The sequence below is a fragment of the Ptychodera flava genome, chromosome 9, assembly GCF_041260155.1.
Source record: "Ptychodera flava strain L36383 chromosome 9, AS_Pfla_20210202, whole genome shotgun sequence".
Classification (NCBI taxonomy): domain Eukaryota; kingdom Metazoa; phylum Hemichordata; class Enteropneusta; family Ptychoderidae; genus Ptychodera; species Ptychodera flava.
Genome location: NC_091936.1, coordinates 29,583,130 through 29,606,291, shown reverse-complemented (window position 1 = coordinate 29,606,291; position 23,162 = coordinate 29,583,130). Strand labels below are relative to the sequence as shown.

General features: G+C 38.0%; 2 protein-coding genes across 3 annotated transcripts; one reads left to right on the top strand and one right to left on the bottom strand.

Annotated features, from left to right (window-relative positions):
* The first annotated feature begins 3,077 nt into the window (after positions 1 to 3,077).
* LOC139140604 (ATP synthase subunit beta, mitochondrial-like) lies at positions 3,078 to 9,865 on the top strand. Of its 2 annotated transcripts, none has more exons than XM_070709950.1 (9): positions 3,078 to 3,275; positions 4,043 to 4,225; positions 4,854 to 5,028; positions 5,257 to 5,378; positions 7,192 to 7,535; positions 7,823 to 7,945; positions 8,438 to 8,650; positions 8,858 to 9,059; positions 9,506 to 9,865. In XM_070709950.1, the coding sequence occupies exons 1-9, from the start codon at positions 3,158 to 3,160 to the stop codon at positions 9,598 to 9,600; spliced, it is 1,575 nt and encodes a 524-aa protein (XP_070566051.1). In that variant the 5' UTR covers positions 3,078 to 3,157; the 3' UTR covers positions 9,601 to 9,865. The 2 variants fall into 2 exon arrangements, with proteins under 2 accessions (XP_070566051.1, XP_070566053.1); XM_070709952.1 differs by having other exon boundaries at positions 3,118 to 3,275; positions 4,028 to 4,225.
* Positions 9,866 to 11,473: 1,608 nt separating this feature from the next.
* On the bottom strand, positions 11,474 to 22,687 carry LOC139140605 (coiled-coil domain-containing protein 89-like). The gene is made up of 7 exons (XM_070709953.1): positions 22,579 to 22,687; positions 19,332 to 19,804; positions 17,887 to 18,017; positions 16,104 to 16,240; positions 15,096 to 15,178; positions 14,780 to 14,873; positions 11,474 to 13,475 (listed from the first exon to the last, which is right to left on the bottom strand). Exons 1-7 carry the CDS (start codon positions 22,639 to 22,641, stop codon positions 13,389 to 13,391), a joined length of 1,068 nt encoding a protein of 355 aa, XP_070566054.1. The 5' UTR covers positions 22,642 to 22,687; the 3' UTR covers positions 11,474 to 13,388.
* Between the last annotated feature and the right edge of the window lie 475 nt (positions 22,688 to 23,162).

The following is a 23,162-nucleotide window of genomic DNA, read 5'->3' as shown; positions in this document are numbered from 1 at the left end:
GTGCTCGAAATTGTGTGAGTACATAGTTCCCACGAAACACTGAATGGGCTTCCGCTTCCATGCCGTTACCCCTGTGACCTCCCTGTATATACGGTCCATGTGATTTGTCTTAATCTTCTGAGACTCAACTAAATCGACAAATAATTCCTTCATGAGATATCACTTTTATGAATAAATTAATTTGAATAAGTTTAGCAATGTTAATACTTAAAATCCTGTAACAGCAACAAGAAAACGATTTCATGAAGTTGGTCTACATAGCTCAGAGCCACGTTCATGCATAATTATGACAAAATCAGTGTGGGTCACTTTATTGATCGTGACGCGAACATTGCCTTCAGATATACGAATTACTAGGTTCATGTAGCTGATGAAACAAAGCGATGAAAATCGACAAACAACTTACATGAACAAGCTTACTGAAATACTGAACATCATGTTTGTCCATCTTTGGCGACAAAACAGCGAGATTTGCGACACTTCTATTCCTCAATATTCGGCAAAAAATATGCGATAATATGTTGTGATTGCTTCGCTTTACTCTGAACAACTTGATATGTACTTATTACCACAACATAGTTTAGAATACATGTAATTACCACAACATAGTTTAGAATACATGTACTTTTTACTGACGAGGAATAAATCAAAATTCTTCTTTTTTATCATTTTGGAGTATACAGGGAAGGTAGTGCCATGTGGTTTTTCAATTAAGTTTTGTGATATGATATTGTAAGTCGTGCATGAAGTTACGCAGTTGTTTATACAACAGCTATTTTTATCGGAATACCGCGGCAAGGAGTTTGTTCAACACCCACGAATAAAAAGACTGATGACGAGCAGCTCTTAAAGTGTTGTTCATAATGACAAGAAACAACTGTTTTTTAGGCTTTAGCCTATGTTGCGCATACAATTTCAAGATTCGGATAGACTTTGTACTTGGGGACGGGTATCAGTTGAAGGCCGCTTTGTGATTGAAAGGCTCAACGTTGTATATGAGCAGGCCGAGTCCAATACTTTACAACGCATATCAAATAAATTACTAGGGCCTACATGAAATGTGTCCGTGATACCCAAGCTAATAGTGTGTTTTGTACGTGGGTTGTGTCCGTCTCATACGCTGAGTTGCGGTACCTAGGTGAAACGCACTGTAAGTATAGTCTTGAATGTATTCGTCGTTCAGTACTCTATGGATGCCAAACGTAGGATTATATTATAACAGACGATCATAATTAGGGATGGACCATTTGATATCCTGGGGGGCTTGGAAGATTGGTGGAGAGCCATTATTTTTTTCCCCACGTGCTTCACCATGAATTATTTTTTTTCTACAGGGCATATGCTGGCAACTTTTTTTTTCACTTTCCTTCTTCGAGATATATTTTTTTTTTTACCAAATTTCGGTGCAATGTTTGTTTGCTTGGTTTTTCACACCCAGTAACAAGATGCTGTTCTATCGCACACAGACTATATTCAAGAAACTAAATAAAGATATGTAAATACATGTACATTTTTGATTCACTTTACAAAAACATATTTGTAAAATCATGTACATTTATGGCATTTACTTGTTATTGTTGTCCTTACATTGAAAGTAGCCGGGTAATTTAAGAAAGTAGACGGGTGGACTGCGAGGGAGCGAAGCGACTGAGTGGCGAGTGAGCGTAGCGAACGAGGGGGGGGGAGAGCGCGAGAGGGGGTGTCCCCCCTCACGCAAGGCGAAAAATGAAATTTTGGAGTGGAAATGGTTTTCTCTGGTGGCATCTGAGGTGACATTTACTGACTGAAACAGTACTTTTGTTGTGTGTCTTAGACGTGGCTCACATACAACAAAACAAACAAACATGATTTTGTTTTGTTTGTATTATTTATGACACACTTATGGTTTTATTTGCAGTGAAGATGTAACATTTAATCTTAAATCACCTGCTGTCTGCTCATTTCATTGCCCATTTCCCATTCTTCATTACCACATAGTAGTTTCCCCAAAACCATCAAACTCATTCAATTCTAATCAAAATACATTCGCTTTTGTTAAGAAAAACATTGGTAAGATAATTCACTATAACAGTGTTCGCATTTACGAATAAAACATGCGTACATAGAAAACTCATAACAATGAAAAAATGTGTAGAGAGTCGATCCAATGCGTAATAATATTACGCATTGGATTGAGTCTCTACGCATTTTTTCATTGTTATGAGTTTTCTATGCGCAAACGATAATAGTAAAATGTTTGCAGGCTGTCTCTCTTCTTGTGGTATTTTGACAAAATCCTTACATTCAGATTTACACATTTCTGGAAAACACTGGTGAGCATTTCAATTTCAGCATACTTCCTCTAATCAGAAGGTCATGTATACTGTACAATTGTTCATATTCAGTTATTGTTCCTCAAGCTTGAAACGGTTTATGCTTTATAAAACTCTAGAGCTACTGCTTGACTTTTATTGATGCTGCAGTGTGCATCGAACAATTGCCAAGATTTTTTTTTCCGAGTCGCAATGGTCCATAATTTTTTTCCATCAGCCACCTAAAGCCAGATTTTTTTTTTCGAGCAACTCCACCTGGCATCTTTTTTTCCCCCCCCCCAAATCTTCCAAGCCCCCCCCAGGATATCAAATGGTCCACCCCTTAATAGTGAGACGAACATATACGGTTCCGAGCGGAAGTTTGTTTTCAAGTCGGAACATTGTCTGAATTCAAATTTATACCGAAGATTCAAATAAGGCTCGTGTTAGGAGACTGAGTCAGCACTGGACCAGTAACTTGTGTGCAGTGGCCAATATTATTAGAAAAACATGAGTCGATCAGAGAGGGCTTGCCTATAATAATTTCAAAGTCGTAAAATAGCAGATAGCAGGGGCCCAATGTTTGCTAGGGTTACTAACAAGGGTTGCTATATAGTATTTACTATTTGAGACGGAGAATCATGCTGCGATGTCAGCTCAATCTATCGATCGATCATCATGACGAAATGTCTCACTGCCGACAGGCTTCACATGGTGATGCTTCTGTTGTCCGCCGGCTGGCCGCCCAACAGGACGAATTGCATTTCGGGTAATCGAGCTTGCGATCACCCTGTGCATCCGGGGTCTTTTAGTGCTGCTTTTGCACACGACACGTAGCCACCCGGTCTCCGCCATCGTTGTCCGCCATGATGCATGCTTTGAGGAGGTGCGCTGGACAGGCCGTAAAGGCCTCAAAACCAGCGTTTGCTCGTGCTACTGCGACACAAAATGCCCTTAAAGCTGCTCCAGCAACATTTTGCGCAAGTAGGTGACTTTTATAATGATTTTTTTACGCTTATATATTCTACATTTAGAAATGTCTGTGTGTCCACCTGGGCCGGCGTTTCGCTAAAGTGTGTCAGACGGCTCCTGTTGGCAATACATTATGCTCAAAGATATGAATTTGTGCAGACAGCTAAAACAATTTTTCGATTTCTAAGTATAGCAAAATATTTTTATTGATTCTGTTGACCTAGATTAATTTCAGAGAATTGACATTTCACTGATTAAAATGTTGGGAAAAATTGTGATCTCGAGGCTGCGTGCACACGAGGCACTTTGGGGCCATTAACCTTGAATATACTAAATTTTAGGTCAGATTTGCAGCTAAACCAATGCTTATTATTGCTGTCCCAACAAATATAGTATTATTGAAACAAAAGTATTTCTTGAAATTTGTGCATCGCCTATTGAATTTCAGTCTGGGCTACGTGTATAACAGTCACCATTACCTCATGCTCATGACCTTTGCCCTACTATTTTTCAAGCACTTGCAAAGCCTGATTGACGGGAAAATACGAAACACATGACAATGGATCAAAGAACTGGTGTAACTACCCTTGGAAATTCTGACATTAATATAGTATTCTTATACTGTAAGAAGGCCATATTGGTCACCTAGGCGGCGTTTTGGTATCACACCTCGACAGTTATGTCAGTTGACACTGATGGAAAGCATTACCAAAATTTACATGTGTGAAATTTGTCAACGGTTTTGAATAAATTTTCTAATCAAGTCAGTTATGTTTCAGAACGTCACTATGCGGCAGAAACAAAAGCACAGGCGTCATCTCAGGTCGCTGTTGGACAGGTAGTAGCTGTCATTGGTGCTGTAGTAGATGTACAGTTTGAAGATAACCTTCCACCAATTCTCAATGCCCTCGAAGTGGAAGGCAGAAAACCAAGGCTAGTTCTTGAAGTCGCACAACATTTAGGTAAGTTCATTTTTTAGGTATCAAGGTAAAAAGTCGCTAGACTACAAGAATTGCCTTTCTACATTGAAGATACAATGTACCTTATACAGGTAGGCTTAATAGGTCTTTTCTGCAAGTTGTATTTCATAATAAACAAAATTATTATGAAACTTGCAAGCCATAGCCAGATACAGCAATATCTGGAATCTGTAGCAATATCATTCTGAATTGTGAAAAATCTATGACCTATTCAAATTCCCTAAAGACTGCTGTGAAGATCAAAGTTCTTATGTCAAACGTAAGATGTAGTGAGATGCATGTACCTTCATGCAGCATAATCATTGCAAATTTTCACCTTGCCTTTGCAAGCCCATTATATCAAGTTGTTGTAATATCTGGTAGATACGTGAAAGTGCCAAGAAAGTACAGTTTGTTTCTGTGGACTTTAAGTTGACAATCTTCGAGTGATAATACAGAATTTCAAGAATTTGTCCTCTCACAGAAGACCAATCAAAATACTTTAAAAGCATGACATTGCCTAGATTGAAGACAGTGATATGAAAATATAAGACAAGACCACTCTATTATTGTCATCAGTAACCATGACAAAATAAATGTTCTTGGAGTTGACATGTGACTTATTCAACAGGTGAAAATGTCTGCAGAACGATAGCTATGGATGGTACAGAAGGTCTTGTACGTGGAAACAAAGTTGTTGACAGCGGGTCACCCATCAGGATACCTGTTGGACCAGAGACACTTGGACGTATTATCAATGTCATTGGAGAACCAATTGACGAAAGGGGTCCAATTCCAACGGACAAGTAAGTGGGTTTCAAAGTGTAACTTGCTCCTTGTCCTGACAATCTCAAAAATCTATGGACTATAGCGATTGCAGTTCTCTGTTTTAAGAAATGGTTTGATTTCATTGAAACGGATTACAAAGAATAAATATAGCATTTCACTTCAGAAATTTACCATGTAGTTATTCTGTATTTGCAACTGATGTATCTGAAGGGGCTGATGATAATTTTATATATTTGTTTTGACAGACGTTCAGCAATTCATCAAGAAGCACCAGAATTTGTAGAAATGAACGTACAGCAAGAAATTTTGGTAACTGGTATCAAAGTTGTAGACTTGCTGGCTCCATATGCCAAGGGTGGTAAAATTGGTAAGTGTCCTTTGTTTGGTAGTGTATTTTCTTTAATTAAGAGAGTCTTCTTTTTCAAAACCCACTCACAAGACTTTTGTAGTTTTATCTACACTGTGATACAAACTGCAGTGTTTCCCCTGGGTTCCAAAATCTTGTAGCAAATTTGGCTAGAAGCCCTAAAAATTATTCGCCAAACCAGATATTCGATTAGCCAAGCCGATACCACTGATCACAAATGACGTCATTTCTTTCTCATTAATATGCAAAATAAATATTTGTCTGCATTTTCCGTAAGAATGACGGAAATAAACCCTGTTAGTGCTACTATGGATACTAAAAGTAACACCAATTTAAGGTTCAGATTACAAGGTGCCAAAATCAGCCACACATACCGGTACAACATAAAATTTGTCCGAGTTCCAAGCGACACTTGTCCAAAGTTAGGTGTATGCAACTATATTCAGTAACAAACCTGAAATCGCTATCGTGCGATACTATACATATCGCTACAGACAACGGCACGAAACCTGGTTCAGCATACTAGTTTTTTCAAACGAATCAGATATCCATTCTCGTAGCAGTTCGAAAGTAAAATACTCTCAGACTTGAGAAATATGTGCATTTTTTTAGACTTCCAATACATTTGCTTTACGCTTGAAGTTTAGCAAGCGAAGCTCGGACAGCGCACAGCGTATCAATGGCGCTTGGGTCAGGGGTCATCATCAAAGACGTCAGTGTGTATTCACAGCAAGCTTGAATCATGCCATGGATCGCGGAAATCACGGATCATAAATCCAAATGTTCACGTCTATTATGTAAACAGAACCGTAAAATATCAAATATATACCCTTTTGATATGGAGAAACATCTTTTTGTTTCACTGACGATCAAGTTAAATGCTCAAATATCGCGACAAGACTTGCGTATTTATTTGCACGATGTGAACGCGGAACTAGGCCGACTCGGCGGACGAGCGAGCGCTTCTCTGAAAGTGTATACGATGTCACGTCACAATACACCACGGTCCGTGATACACTGAAAATTGTCACGAATTTATATTTAAAGAAGCCAATTCACACAAGTTTCTAACGCTAGTTAAGGTATTTTCTTGTTGGCAGCAATACACCACGAACATTTTCGCTATTCAGGAGTGCCTTACTCGCTCTACGTTCTAAAAAATGCCATGCGATGACCATGCATGCCGCTACCTTCCTTTCCAAATTCACGGTCGACTTTCCTACATTGATCATAATTTTTCTTTCCATTTCATAGCTTTACTTGCACTTAGAATGTGTGTTTTAGGGGTGGTTCCCCCATATTGGTGGAGCAGCCAAAGTCAAAAAGGAAAGTTTGCCGTTTTGCTCAGTTTCACCGTCACTACGATCCTTCAATTAAATTCAGTGTTGACGATGACATGGCTGTCACTGCACGGAGTTATCTGTAGGCACACATTGCGCGTAGTCAAACCCAAAACTTCGCAACATTTTAGTCAACTAGTCATGATATACATGCGGTACTATTGATTTGTGAGTTATTTCGTTACAATTTTATTCATACTGTATGTGTTACAAATAGGATCTCCTGACGAGGATGCACAGAGATACGTACAAAGTATTACGTCTCAAGTTGAATGCAGGACATGTGCGCGCAGACAAAGTGATGACGTCATAGTGCAATTTTCGATTCGCAAGTTTGGCTAACTTTTGCCAAAATCTTCTCGCCAAACGCTACTTTTTTCTCGCATTTGCGATTTGGCGAGCGGGCAGCGGAAACACTGAACTACAGATAATATTATTACCCTATTATATGCATTATCACATCAACTTTTCAGGTCTCTTCGGTGGTGCTGGTGTAGGAAAAACTGTATTGATTATGGAACTTATCAACAACGTTGCCAAAGCTCATGGTGGTTACTCTGTGTTTGCCGGAGTCGGCGAGCGAACCCGTGAAGGCAATGACTTGTACCACGAAATGATTGAATCTGGAGTCATTGATCTCAAGGGAGATGGTTCCAAGGTATCTCTTGTGTATGGTCAGATGAATGAACCACCAGGCGCCCGTGCCCGTGTTGCGCTGACAGGTCTCACAGTTGCTGAATATTTCCGTGATCAGGAAGGCCAGGATGTGCTACTTTTCATTGACAACATTTTCAGATTCACACAAGCAGGTTCAGAGGTAAGAAAAATTTACTCCTAGAGGGTGGCATACATATATGCAGAACGTACTGTCTGTGAAAACTCCAACTATGGTAAAATGTCTTCAGTCTGTGCGTCAAAGAACATGCGGGACAGTGTGGTGCAACCTGTATCTTAACTCATACTTGTTTCAGTGCCAGGGACATAAAAATGACTTGTTGAACCTAGAGTACCAACATCATAGTTTGCTAAATAAAGTTCAGGATGTTTTCAAGAAACATTATTTTGAAGCTGTTACCTGTTAATGTATGTTTGCCATTTCTGCAGGTATCTGCTTTGCTGGGTCGTATCCCATCAGCTGTAGGTTACCAACCAACCCTAGCCACTGACATGGGTACTATGCAGGAAAGAATTACCACAACAAAGAAGGGATCCATCACATCAGTACAGGTAAAAGGAGCAAAGCGTAAAGTAGTCATCCTGGTACTTGCCATGACAAGTAGCAGTGACTTGACCGTACAGTGTGCTCATGTGGTAATCATGTCAGCAAATGGTCATGAAACAAAAACTTGCAAAAGTCTGTTAACTTCATCTATTATTTGTTCACTTGCAGTAGATACATTGATCACTAGAGATCTGTTTGCTACCTACAATTGTATATGATACATAAATGGCACATGGATTTTTCTTTCATTTTCATGCAAAATAGTCTACCAGAAAGTGATCACTCAATTATGTAACTGACAATTGTTATTTTAGATCAATGCAGTTGGAAGGTAACACTGTACTGGTTTAGAAGTTTTAATGTGCCTTCATGTTGTTTTACTGGTTGCCCATGAGTTCCAACTCCATTCATGTGTGTATCATGTAGTTTCTGTGATAATAGATAGTAAATACCCTGGCAGTGGCCAAGATGTCATCAAACTCATTTGTTTGTTACAGGCTATCTATGTACCAGCTGATGATTTGACAGATCCTGCCCCTGCCACCACATTTGCTCATTTAGACGCTACCACTGTGTTGTCCCGTGGTATTGCTGAGTTGGGTATCTACCCAGCTGTAGACCCCCTTGATTCAACATCACGTATCATGGATCCAAATGTTGTGGGCCAAGAACATTATGAAGTTGCCCGTAGTGTACAGAAAATCCTTCAGGTAAGTCATCAGTACAGAGAGTCTCTGCCCAGTCTATTCGAAAGAGATAAAAGCGTATGATGATAAACTCATATCCCTTACATATACATTATGCTGATAAAAATGAATTCCTCGTTTCTGAAGCTTTCTACGTGTCACTTGCAAATCTCATTTTGAGCAAGATTCATTACCTAATCATGTTCTGATCAATTCTTCTTCCCCCGACAGGACTACAAGTCACTCCAGGATATCATTGCCATCCTCGGTATGGATGAACTGTCAGAAGATGACAAACTCACAGTATCAAGAGCACGTAAAATCCAGAGGTTCTTGTCACAGCCCTTCCAGGTTGCTGAGGTGTTCACCGGTTCAGAAGGAAAACTTGTTCCTCTTGCAGAAACAATTAAGGGTTTCCAGATGATCATTGGAGGTACGTACTATGATTGTCCATTGTGGTTTAGAAATAAGGTGACGTCTATATAAGACCATAAACAAGAAATTTGATAGAAAACCTTAAAATTGAATATTTCTGTTCTTTCACAGGCAAGGAAGCTGCAAATAGCTTCAAATAGTGTTTTCTTGATAGGTTGACATATAATTTTGTCTTTCTGTTTGTGATTTACTGGGAACATAAAGCTGATGATGTGAATCTCATGTCCCTGCTGACATCTTTGTGGAGATAAAAATGAATTCCTCGTTACTGAAGCTTTAAGCTCACACCAGTTATGTTCTGAGCACAGTTCCCCACAAAATCACTCCTGTAGTAGAGGAAAGCTGTCAAAATCAGACTTAGTAGTCAAATAAACTGGCATAACAGAGCTGAATTTGAATGAAGACTAATAATTTCTACCATTTTGTACCACGCTTTGTTCTCAGGTGAACTTGACCATCTCCCAGAAGTTGCCTTCTACATGATTGGACCCATTGAGGAAGCCCAGGCCAAGGCAGACAAACTGGCAGAGGAGTTGTAATTTTGAATGTTGTCACATAAAGTTTTTTTTGTAGAAATATTGTCCTAATTACCCCCGAGTCCAGAGTTGGTTTGCCATAAGTAATGAAATTATTTGAATGTGTGTTTATATAAAATAAGCATTTGGGACGTTTTGTTTGAAAACTTACAGGGCATGTCAATTCCGTCAGAGCTCTCAGTATGTGAGATTTAAAGTCATACAGAGGAATACAGAAACTTTACCTGTATGGAATGGTTTTTTTCTGAAATAAACCACTGTGAATATAGTAATGAGTTTACCTGTGTTTTTGCTTGTGATTAAGATGATTGAATGCATTTGCAGTACAGTAATCTAACCTTGACAAGCAGTTTTATCGCCCAGTTTTCATGGCACGCCTCATGCCCACATGAGTGAATTGCACAAATACCAAATGACCAGTCTTCCCAGGGTGTGTGGTGATCGTTGCAGAACACAAGTGACAAGGCAAATCATTTGGTGTAAACCGATAGCAATGTAGTTTACCGCAGACTCCTTAATTGTAAAGATTAGACCAGTATCAAGGTACACTTTTCTACGAAGCCCAGTGGCGACTATTGTGAGGCAGAACTTTTATATATTTACTTTGGCTTATGCAGTTCTTACTAAATTCTTACAAAAGTGAAAAAAAAGTTTACAACATAGACGTTAGTCTATGTTTACAACATGCCAAAAGTATTCCCAATGAGAACCAGGCCCGTGTTAGAACTTTTCCAGTAAATTAACTTGAATTCTTGTTCTCAAGACCATTTAAGATTCCGTAATAAATCCCGTTTTTGTTTTGCCCCTGTTCTTTACTTTCATGGAAATCATTGATAGTGTTGATCCCATTGTTCTCCCGACTACAAAATTTCATGGTAAAAGACATCGCATAAGGAACTGTGGTAGGCATACCGTCATGGTGCAGGCGTCTTGGGATAGACATTTTATTTTCAAAATGATAGCAGTGGTTGCTAATCTATTATAGATCGCGTGTGGTAACTCATTTTGAAACCATACAGACTATGTCACTGTACGGATGAGCAGATTGGTTTTTCTGATCAAAATGATTAGCAAGCCATTTTTGAAATTCAACTATTTGGGACCTAGAGATCATATGTGATTCCCTACTCCAAATAATGAGCACGGTGATGCCTGATGAAAGATAAAACCTTTGTGGAAAGCACAAGGAAAAGTTGTAAGCTATGCATGTTATCAGAAAACGTATTAGCTAAATATTTTTGAAGATATATTGCACATATCCACCCCAAAAATAACGACAAAAATACGCTCGTGACAAAGCTGCTTTTATAGAGGTATAAGCATCAATACGGGTATTTGCTAGTCGATATAAGACTTCTAGGGGAAAAGTTAAGTGTATCTCCCCCCCAACAGAAGTCTTATCTCTTCCCAAGTACACTGTTTATAACCTCCATACATGACAAAATATAGTACAAGTTTGTTGAATATGTCATGCAAGTTCAGGGGCCTATCTTTAATTACCAACTGACCACCACTAGTGATTTTGCTCTGACCATGCGGAGGCCGTGTGTTCTATTGCTATAACAATGCATGGTGAAGCTGCATTTCATTTGCTTCATTTAGCTATTAAAATTAAAGTGTACTGAAATGATCAAAGTGTACTCACAGCTGTGAGTTGTAACTCAGAATTTCAAAATCAGCAATGGTTTTAAAAGATGCAAGGCAGATGACATTTCGTTCCCGCCACAGCCAAGCAATACCTTAGTTTTAATTTATCATTCATCATCCAGGATCTTTTCTGCAGAACAACATAAACCCTCGCTTCAGCCAATCAGATAGCTAGATTCAGATGAGGTATATTATAGTTATGAAAAACATACTATATTATGTATTAAGCTATTTTCAAATAACTTTTATTCACAAAAGTCAATTCCTCTTTGATTGAAATATAATGCACAGTGATATAAATGAACAACTTGTGATTATCCTTAGAGGGCAAATGGAAAAAATGTATTTACAATATACTTGTAGTCTACAATTGTAGCAAATACAATGAAGTGGAATACTAGGAGAATAGACAATGCATAGACAAAATACTCATGAAATAAGTTAGGTAGGATGGGACGGTACAAAATGCTGTGACCAATGAAATTCTATGCAATGCAAGTTGCTATAGTAGTTAAATTAAAAAAGTTATCTGACACAAAGCTACATTGCACGTGTGGCCTTCCCACTACATGCATATGAAGATGTAGAAATCTGTTGACATCTATGCATTGGTGCATCATGGATGGAAGATATGTAAAAAGGAAAGACTATTTCTTAAATATCAATTGGAGAGACTATTGAAAATGCATCAGAAATAGGTATAAAAGAAATGTTAAAAAAAAGATGAACTTTGGCAAAATTTTGTAATTTCAGTGTTCTCCATTACATCTCCATGTCTCAACATAGTACTTAAAGTTTTTTACAAAATAACTTGTGTAGAAGAGGAACATGTTGATCTCCAATTAAATTAGAGTCGGTGGAATGTTTTCTATGTAAACTCTTTTCCATGCAGGTGTCTTGCCATGCAGGTGTCTTGTCAAATTCCTGTACTTTTAGTCTGTTTGAAATAGTTCAGATTCTTTGTTCCCAGCATAATGTCATACACAGGATAAATTACTGTATGCAATCATACATCATGGCAAGCTATGGATGATAGTTGTGCTGGATATGAACCATGCTAGACTGTGGTCGTAGAAGTTAACCTTAAAACTAATCTGGTACAGTGTAATTCTCTGCAATCTGTGGTATACATGCCATCACTCAGAAAGTGCTGTGACTTCTGCAAGTACTGTACAATATGGGTAAAAATCTTATGACAGTGTGTACAGAATGCTCACTTTGAATCAATGGAAAAGACTGACATATAAATACCTGTAATATATGTTAACGTCCACGAGGCTGTATCAAATATACTGGTTGCATCGGAAGAGATTATCACAACATTACATGGCTTGGTGACTTCCCAAAGTTGTAGCTGATAGCAACAGCTACTCTGCCTCAAGCTTTAATCAGAGCGTGTGTCAACTTGAGATCAGGGTCAAAGATTTGTAATGATACTTATCATTGCACTCAATTCTGTTCAGAAACACTATATTATAACATTGATATTAATTTGCACTTCAGACGTTTCTTTTTATTTTGGGAAGAGAATGTACACCTTTCTTTTTATTTTGGGAAGAGAATGTACACCTTTCTTGCACATTTTACAAAAAAAAACATGTCTGTAGGTAGTGTGAGACCGGTTGTCCTTGTTGTCGTCAGATACTCAGTTATCGGTACTCAAACTTATGAAAAAAGCACCCAGCCTTTGAGACACTTGGGTGGCTCAAGGCCTAGTCAGCCAATATTGAGAATACATTGTCTTGTATAGGAAAATGCATGGAGAAAGACTTTGGCATCAAAACAACGTGACTTCATTCATTGAGTGGCAGCACTGCTTAGAAAGATACATGTATTTAATCTTTGGAGATGACCTTTCTCAAGTTGTGAAACACATCGGTTGTGACTGAAACTTACAATGTGAAATAAGTGGAGGGGAGGAACACGGGCATCTTCAAACTATTCATTGCCACAGCATTGTCACAACATTATAGGTGATATCTGCTGTATAAAGTCTAGTTGTATCAAACCCAGCCCCATGAAATCCATACAACAGTGAAACCTTGTATAGCAGGATGATGAGTTGTTGGCAACTTCACGTTTGGCTGTGATGTAGAAAGTCTTTGTTGTTACTAGGCAACTGCAAGAGATGTGACCCTTTTGAACTATGACATAAGATGTCGTAACCTCTGATTGAGCTCTTTTTCTTTCTTCAACAAATCATTGGTATGTCGTTTATAAGCCTCAAACTCCTGCAAAGAGAGGGAAAACACTAAATGTAAATACGACAAACTGATCAATGAAAGTTGGTGTACCTTAGACTTGCAGTACATTTTTATCGAGTTTATGACTTCCCCTTTTTAGAGCTTTAAAAAAAAAGGCAGTTATAAATGATAAAAAAGGCCAAAGCTTAATTATCCTGTTTTAATTTTACCGTAGTACTCTCAATATTTTTTTCAATTTACAGTTATGCTCAACGGAAAGTAGACGATGAGATTAAATGATACCTTACTCAATTACTGATTTACATCAGACACTTATTTCTAAAACTACACTAGTACCTCACAATATTGCTTGCGAGCGGCAAGTTCTCAAAGACAAGAATAACAAATACCAGACCTAAATGATTCCTTAACATAACAGTCGCTTGCCTGCTTCTCTGCCGACATTTCAGCAAGAACTACAGTTGTCTTTTTGTCGCTGTGTAATTAGTATCGTGGTATAAGATTACGGCAATAAACCAGTGGAAAGAGATAAGGCATCATGTCGGCAGAGAAGCAGGCAAGCGACTGTTATGTTAAGGAATCATTAGGTCTGGTATTTGTTATTCTTGTCTTTGAGAACTTGCCGCTCGCAAGCAATATTGTGAGGTACTAGTGTAGTTTTAGAAATAAAGTGTCTGATGTAAATTAGTAATTGAGTAAGGTATCATTTAATCTCATCGTCTACTTTCCGTTGAGCATAACTGTAAAAGGTAACAACATCGTTCGTACTCAAAATAAATAGAGGTTAAAACAGTCACCAAATCTATAAATGTATGCGTGACATTGTACTCAGTTTTCAATCAACAACATTACTCCTCTGAGTGTTGCCATAGTTTTACATGCTTCTTGCAAATTACAGCAATTACAGACTTGGTGTATGCAATGTTGAATTCAATCTCTGAAAAATATAGACAATTTTCCCAATGTGCGTAGGTCCAATATGTTACAATTATATCATACCAGTATATTGATGGTGCTGTATTCATGTACAACAGAGTTCAGCACATGCCCAGCACAGTTGGAACACAATCAAGCTCTCAGCTAGAGAAAAAAATTCTATTTTTGACATTGAATGCCAGAATTTCAATTTACTGTTATGATATGATAGCAGTAAAGCACTGAGCTCAGCAAAGGGTAAATATCACTCGGTTTTGACAAGTTCACTCCATACAATCATTTGCTACAGCTTGTGCATCTATATTGTGACCTGGTCAAAATCTTGTGGTATACTGCAGTATATTGCTTAAATAAAGATTCAAACGTATGTGTCCAAAAAGGGACAATTTACTCACCAAGATCAGTTCCCTCTCTTTATACACAGCTTCATCTTTTTCTCGTCTGAGCTTCTGTACTTGAAGATTTGCATCAACAGCAGCTGACTCACGCCTGCAAGCGTAAAATTAGCAAAACATAATTAGAGGGCTACATCAAAAAGGATAAAATCTAGCACCAGGATTTAATCGTGATATAATTCAAACTTGTCGGTCAATAGAAGTATAAGACATGCTCATGAACTACCAGCTGCTTATACAGTCAGAATTATTTTGATAGGGGAATTCTTTTTTTTTTATATTGTGAGATCAAAATTGAAAGATGTAGGTCACCTACTCAAACTTATCCTCCATTGATCTGACAGCTCTTTCAGCACTCATTAATTTGTCTTGAGCTGACTTGATATCCTTCTGCTTCTCCTGTAAAATATCATACAGTGTGTACGTGATTAAAGTAATTGTCACTGAAGATACAGACATACACCTAGCTTTGGTCTGATTAGAAATGCCGTGTGTATATTTCTTTATAAATGGTTAAGTTTGCCTTTGATTGAATTCAAGCCCTCACAACGAATTATGTGACATTGTGTTCCACCAAACTGCATATTTAAAGGCAATACAAGTTGCCAAATGCTGATCGTGAATGACTTTCATCAGACGTTTTCAAGCTGAAAACCACTGACATGCAGCCGCCCTAAGAATATTCAATCAATTCAATCATCTTGACTAAATGCATGCTTTACACTTAATTCATGCACTGAAGCATGTACATTTTTGTGATGGTGAGCTTTAATGCTGTATGGATGTATGAGAACATAAAATGTACCCCTCTGTCAATCAGATGTCATGACAGGAGGAGTGTATGCTACCGTAGTATAAGAAAGTCTACAGCATGTTTATACTTTTTATAGTGTAGTGGAAACATTCTTTTTCTAATGTCTCGGGGAATACACATGAAAGATGTCATATTTTGGGAAAAAGGTAATTTCCAAACAGCCAACCATTAATCCTCTAAACCTGTTTCTCTTCTTACATTGTGGAATATATGATACAAATTACAAGCTCTTTACAAGGGAAAGTGATAAATTCTCACAGCCCCATGCTGGCTACTCAGCGTGGTCCTCCAGTCCTCGATTTGACTTTGTGTAGCCCAGTTCAATGGGCTGCTGTCACCTGATTTTCTATGCCTAGCTGGGCCGGATTATGCAGTGAGGGTAGATTATGCAGATTATGCAGGGTAGGGCAAAGGTAGCAAATTGGGAGCTGCGAGGAGGTCTAGGGAAGCAATAAAGATATTCATCACATGGGCACTGCCATGGTGTCCGGGACATCAGTGTATCATTACCTGAATGAGTTTTCCTCTTTGCATTGCAAGTTCCAATAATTCGTCCCTTTCTTTGGTTATTTTTTCCAGCGCAAGCTGTCTAGCAGTATCAGCATTCTGGATGCTCTCTTTGTGCAGTTTAAGTTTAGAAGTTGCCCCTGTGAACAAATCAAAATGAAACATAGGGCCAAGTCCCTGAAGCTACTATAGACATGGATACAAAATTAAGTATTTCCTTACTGTATGAAATTATCTCACTAAGGTCATCCTACGGACAAGTAAACTAAATATTAAAGCTGTCTGACCAGCGGTTTTGAAAGAACAAGCAACTCAACAGTTGACAGAGCTCTGTTGAGTTATGTAGAGAATAACCTTTTGTGACACATGTATTGATGAAGAAGGTGGATATCTTTGATTAACATTGTGAGTTCTGTTTAATAAGTTGAGACTGTACATACTCAGAGAAAGCACACTGAAGAGACAAAGGTTTGAAACTTAAGAAGTTCAAGGTCATCAAAAGCATTATAAGGAATCATGTTACACTTTCATTGCACTGTTTACACAGATTGCATAATTGCTATAAATAGCACATGAGGAATCTTTATACAGCCCAGCTTTACCATAAAAACCCTATCACTTTGACCACTCTTTTAATTGACCACTCTATTTTTTTCCTCAAAAAGTAATTTTATTTTATCCTTACCAAGTCAACCATAATGGAAATTAGAACTTTCTCTATCTCTATCTCTATCTCTATCTCTATTGACTATTTTGAGCAATTTCTTTTAGATAACATACAGGGCACAATAAATGACAGTTCAGAATATGTCAAAGTTGGGATTCAGGAAAGTTGCCTTTACATGTTTTAATCCTCCAAGATGGTAAGCATTTCACTATGAACTGTCAAAAAAAGTTGAACTTTCTGATAATTCTACACTAAAATTATTTTGGCTTTGATGATTTCCTAATTAATTCAATTATTTAAAATCATATTAATTATTTTTTTCTGGGTGAATTGATAGGGTTTATACAGTACAAGAATTACATACAATGTAAGTCAAATTTTGACAAAAATGACAAAAAATTCCTAAAAATACAGATTTGCATATTTCATCACAATTTGAACAAGTCTAAGTTGGGTTACCCCTAGGGACCTGTATACCAAATAACAAAGCTGTCTGACCAGCGGTTATGAAGAAGATTTTTTACCAAAAACACCTTTTTTGGCATTAATTTGCCTATTTTCAACAATATCAAAAAATTAAAAAAAATAGTTTCTCAAAATCATATTTTTCATCTACACAACAAATATCAAATCAGTAAGTACTGCGGTTCTCAGATATTTGAGTGGACGGACGCCTCACAAACGGACATACATACATACATACATACATACATACATACATACATACAGACTGACGCCGGACGGATACCCATCCCAATAGCTTCTATAGACTATAGTCTATAGTAGCTCAAAATGAATCAAAATGAAAAATGATAAACCACTACAAATTAGCAAAAGCAATTTGCTTTTACCGACAACTGTAAGACAAATAATGTTATGATACTAAGCCCACCTTAGCCCATGTTTCTTTGACAACAGAATTATTACATGCTCTCTAAATAAATAAATGAAGATAAAATCTCTACATTCATGCAAAGTTGTGAATGTGCTCATGGATAAAAAATACTATAAATGTAATCTTCAAAAGTCATTGTTTTTCATGGGTTTTCGCAATGTTTTTTTCACAATTTTTACTTTTCTACTTGGAAAAGATGAGAGATAAAATATAATTATACAAACCTCTGAGGTGTTCCTCTGTTTCTTTACATTTTCTTTGAAGTAGAGATATTTCATTCTGGGACTGCATCTCTTTGTCTCTGAGCTCCCTCTGCAGACTTTTCCGTGTGCTGGCAACTTCTTCCTTCATTTTACTATTTGCAAGAGAAGAGACTTCATTGACTCTACATCCTGCCCTATGGGACCTTTGGGAATTGTTAGCATTGAAGCACAGACAGTAGCAGCAAGAGTTGCTTCTGTCTCTGATTAAAGACATGGAGAAAACTTGGGACGATATTTTATTTGCGACATGCAGCGACAAAGATCTGGGGACATAAAATGTGAAATATTTAACACGCAGGAATAAGTATCTCAGATCTTATTGATTTCAACAATAGTACAATATTTATTGGTTCACCATGCAATTACAATTTATGGGGCTCCATCAAATAGGCTCTGGTGATGGCTTACATTGGCTGTTCAAGCCCTCTTAAAATCCAACGGAAAAATAGTGAAATGTTTAAAATTAAGGTGAAGTATGTTTCATTCCATTAAAAAACCTGCCATAAATCACCAGAATGCTTTGCATTTATGCTCCTTTACAATTCTCAAATCATTTACAGTGAATTGCTTTTAAGCATTTGCATTAGACGAACTAGATACATTGTCTAAATCGAGGTGTTGCCAACACTGTCAGGTGCAATTGACAGCTACACGATAACACGAGTTGATCATAAAAAATCAACTCTGCAAAAGTTTAAACATTGTCTAGCGGGAGGTCAGACGTAGTCAAAACAACAACACCCAATCTACACACATCACGTCTACTTTGTAGAACGCAGTCACTTGTTGTTGCTTAGTTCAACAAAATATATCACTTCGTCGAATTACAATTACATTACCATTACAATTTTTAACCGGCACACAAAAATTCAAAAGTTCAACAATTTGTAAATGCGTAAGGCATTATAAACCTGACGGCATACATCGTGGGCAGTAGCGGGCTGTGCAGTGCGAAGATATGTGTGGTGTGGTGTTGTTCTGACTAAGTCTGACATCCCGCTAGACAATGTTTCAACTTTTGCAGAGTTGATTTCTTTATGGTCGACTCATGTTACCGCTTAGCTGTTAATTGCACCTGACAGTGTTGGCAACACCTCGATTTAGACAATATGTCTAGTTCGTCTAATGCCAATGCTTCAAAGCAGTTCACTTTATAAACTGGTGAAAACCTTTCTTATAAACTGTACTGTTCTGACGACAACTGTGACTAAAGAAAAAAAACTTTTTTTGTCTTCTCTGTTAACATGCCTTCAGGAAATAGGGTAGTTGGGGGCGATATTTTTTTGTTATTGTTATAGTTTAAATGGGGTGCGACCTATTGAAAATTTAGGGGCAGAGGGTTTGAAATACGGTTGGTCAAGTTACCACAACACATATTTTTATTTGACCTTAGCTAAATATTTTACCTCAAAGTCTTTTCATATTCTTCACACTGCTGTCTCAAGCTGTTCATATTCCTCTCCATACTCTGTATTTTCTCATCTCTTTCTTTGATGGCTCCTGAAAACAGTCTCTTATTTTCTTCTCTGAGCCGTGCATTCTCTATCCTCAACTGTTCATTTTGCCTTTTATACTCATCTTTGAATCGTATCATTTCCTCGTGGTTGCTGGCAAGCTCGTGAAACCTCTGATCCAGCAGGTTGAATTTCTTGATTTCATTGTCTATGATCTGCTGAGCATTGTCCCTGAAGTTTTCCAGTTCTTTGTTGACTCGATCCAAAGTCTGGGCTTTCTGAACGTATTCGTCGGAGCGCTGTTTCAGAATGCAGATGAGTTGTGACTGTTCGTCAATCCTTGATCTCAGCATGGCGCTCTCTGTTTTGTCATCTTTGGAGAGTGCTCGCAGCTTGTCCAGGCTTTCCAGCATGTCATCAACATCCTGCAAACAGTAAGACAACAGCAGTTCATGTGTGAGTGAAGTGGGACCTCGTCAAGTATGCTGCCACAGAAGTACCAAGCAGACTGTACCATTATTTCATACTTGACAAGGTCCGTGAAGTGTGTGGATAGACAATTATGAATACCTCTAGCCTATTTTGCACTGTACTGAATTGTGCTTATCTGATGCTAGGCACAGAATGTACAGGGATCATATGGCACCAGTGATCGATCATGCATCATCAGTGATGGTGTAGAAAATATTTACATGTAATATATGCACTGCCATGGTCTGCATAAAGATCTCGTCACAGTCCCTAATGACTCCATGCATGACACCGCCACACAGTCCCTTCATGTGTGCACTACACACGCATAAGCGCGAAAGCGTGTATGTAAAAAATGCGTGCACACACATATGGCAAGAAACAAACTTACTGTAGACAGGCGTTTTGACTGGCCTGCAAGTAGCTGTGGGTCCATAGCTGTGGTGTTTTCAAACGGGATTCCTGCCTTTTACGGGCGAACCATTTGATTTCTGGGGGGGGGGTATGGAGGAAGTGGGTATGGGAGCAAATTTTTTTTTCCTGACAGAGTGACAGCAATTTTTTTTTTCTACTGTCAGACCTGCATCAATTTTTTTTTTCTAATGGAGTAGCAGTGCAAATTTTTTTTTTATTGTCATCAAGTTTGTATGCGTTGTATATAAGGGAGCTGACATTATTTACGGCCGAAACTCCGAAATTTCGAGTGACCCCCCCCCCTCGCCAACCGTGATGAATTTGAGTAACCTCCCTCTCTAACTCTGAAATTTTGACTGATCCCCCACTTAGAAAAGTTAAATATCAATACATGAAATTGTAAAATTTACAAAATACAGCAACAGTAAAGTCTTTTTTTAAGACCTTTCAAATCCTGATGTACCCTGCTAGACTATCATCAGTTATCTCATGATGGTTCAAAAAAGGTGAACACATCAAAATGAAATTCAAAGTCACAATAAAATAAAGATATAAAAGATCACGCAGTATCTAATCATATAGTATATTGTTTAATTTGGATGGATATTATGACAGGGTTTTCACTAGGATATCTGACCGGGCAGAATTTGAAAGTACACGGGGAGAACATGAGAGAGGCTTAGGGGGAAAGTGTCACAGGGGCTTTCCCCTATCTTGCATGGAAATTTTTAAGATATTGATGTGTGCAATGGTGCAGTCTGGTGCAATCTGAGAGGTGTTTTTTAATTTTTTTACTAAGTGAAACTGTTAGAATACCCCAAGGGGGAGAGCACGAGAGGGGGTTTCCCCTCGTATTGGAAATGTTGAGAAATTGATGTGTTTAATAGTGCAATCTGAGAGGAGTTTCAGTTTATTTTGCACTCGTTTATTTTGCACTCAGTAAAACTGTTTGAAAATGACATTGAACACTGCAATATTTTTTACATTTTATGCATGATCAGTTTTTGAGTCACAATATTCAACAACCAAACAATAACAATACAATTTGTGAAAAACAGTTCTGTTAGCCAGAGACTGAAGACAAATGAATATACAGGAACAGAAAATCTGTGACCTTCTTGTGTCATTTCTCCAGCTGCCAGCTTCTAATGAAAACCTGAATATGGTATGTTTGCGATCCGGTGTTTGTGGTCAGAAAAACAAGGCTCACACATTGTATTTCATTATATTTGTTGTTCCTCAATATTTTATTGTCAAGGTACATCTTTCTGACAAATTTATATTGAGAAAATAATATATTGGTTTTAATACTTAGTTTATTGACTCCTGTCTTGTGTTTTAAATTTTCACAATTTACAGAAGTCAAATAGTCCCCTTTAGATAGTGCCTATGCCATTGAGATATTGCAACAGAAATCCTGAAATATGATTTCTTGGGTCAGAAAAGGGAAGGAAAACATTGAGTGTACTGAGGTGTAAAGTAGACCTATGTAGTGCATGCTTATATCATAAGTGCTGGGAAAAGGAAACATAAGAATTGCTTGTGGTAAAACATTTGCGCCGCCTATGGCGGCGCGCCGGCAAAGAAAAAATGAGAATAAGGTTTCCAAATTTTGCTTATTTCTGGTGCATTGTGACAATTTTTTTTCTCTTCTGTCTGTTATGACAATTTTTTTTTCTCAGGCCATGACAGGATCAATTTTTTTTCTTCTCTCTCACCTGGTGACAAATTTTTCTTTCTCAAAATCCTCCATATCCCCCCCCAGAAATCAAATGGTTCTCCCCTTACGGGCTGGTTTTGACTTTTACGATTTGTGGTGGCGGGGTTAAAATCGTAAAAGTCAAAAACCAGCCCGTAAAAGGCAGGAATCCCGTCTGAAACACCACAGCTAGGCTGCAAGCTATATGTGATCTGGCTTTATTGCAACTTGCACATTCAAACCATTCATTGCGTACTCAACTGTCAGTCATTGATAAAGAAAATGTTTTTGTCTGAAATTTGATTGATCTCTCTGCGAGGACCGTAAAGTATCAGAGAAGGCCATATGTCTCACAGTATACTATAAATGCTTAAAAATTATAGCCATGTCACGCTGCACAGCCGTAGATCGCTGCATGGATGTAAAAAATAATTTTTTTACATCCATGCTCGCTGCAAATTTAAAATGAAAACGAACGACTGCGGAATGTCGATCATTTTCTTCAGCTCAGCTGCAAAAACTCGATAAAATGATTCAACACAAATTCTTTTCGTGATTCACAGCAACGCAGATCTAACGAATTGTATCTTAAAACATTACCTGGCTTATTCCTACCTGTCTACTCGCCTGTACCATGTCTTTCAGCTCCTTGGGGTTCCTGCCACTGGAGGAAGCCATATTGAAAACCTGTTTACATCGGTAACCTTGTCACCGAAAGTGGCCGATGATAGCCGAGAATTAATCTCGAGTTCATTGTGGGTCATCGAACTCGAAGTATACAAACCGCAATCATAGTCCACATACATAGCATATCGCATTGAACATTTCAACAAATTTGCTTCGCTAGGCAGTGAACACTTATTTGTTCCGTTTTCTTATATTTCATCTTAGGGAGCCGTCGTTATTTATGGCCGGGGGGGGGGGGTTGTCACTCAAAAAACAGAAAGCTTCTAGTGGGGGGATGTGTGCTAAAAATGTGGAGAGAAAGAGGAGGTGGGGGGTCACTCAGTTTCTGGTGCAAAATGAATTGAAACACCTCTCTCATTGCACTGTTTCCATATCAATCTCTCAAAGTTTTTGATGCATGTTCTGTACTTTCAAATTCTGCACTGTCAGATACATAATAAGTAAAAACCCTGTCATGATACCCGACCAAAGTAAACAATACTATATGGTTGGACACTGATTACAGGGTGAGC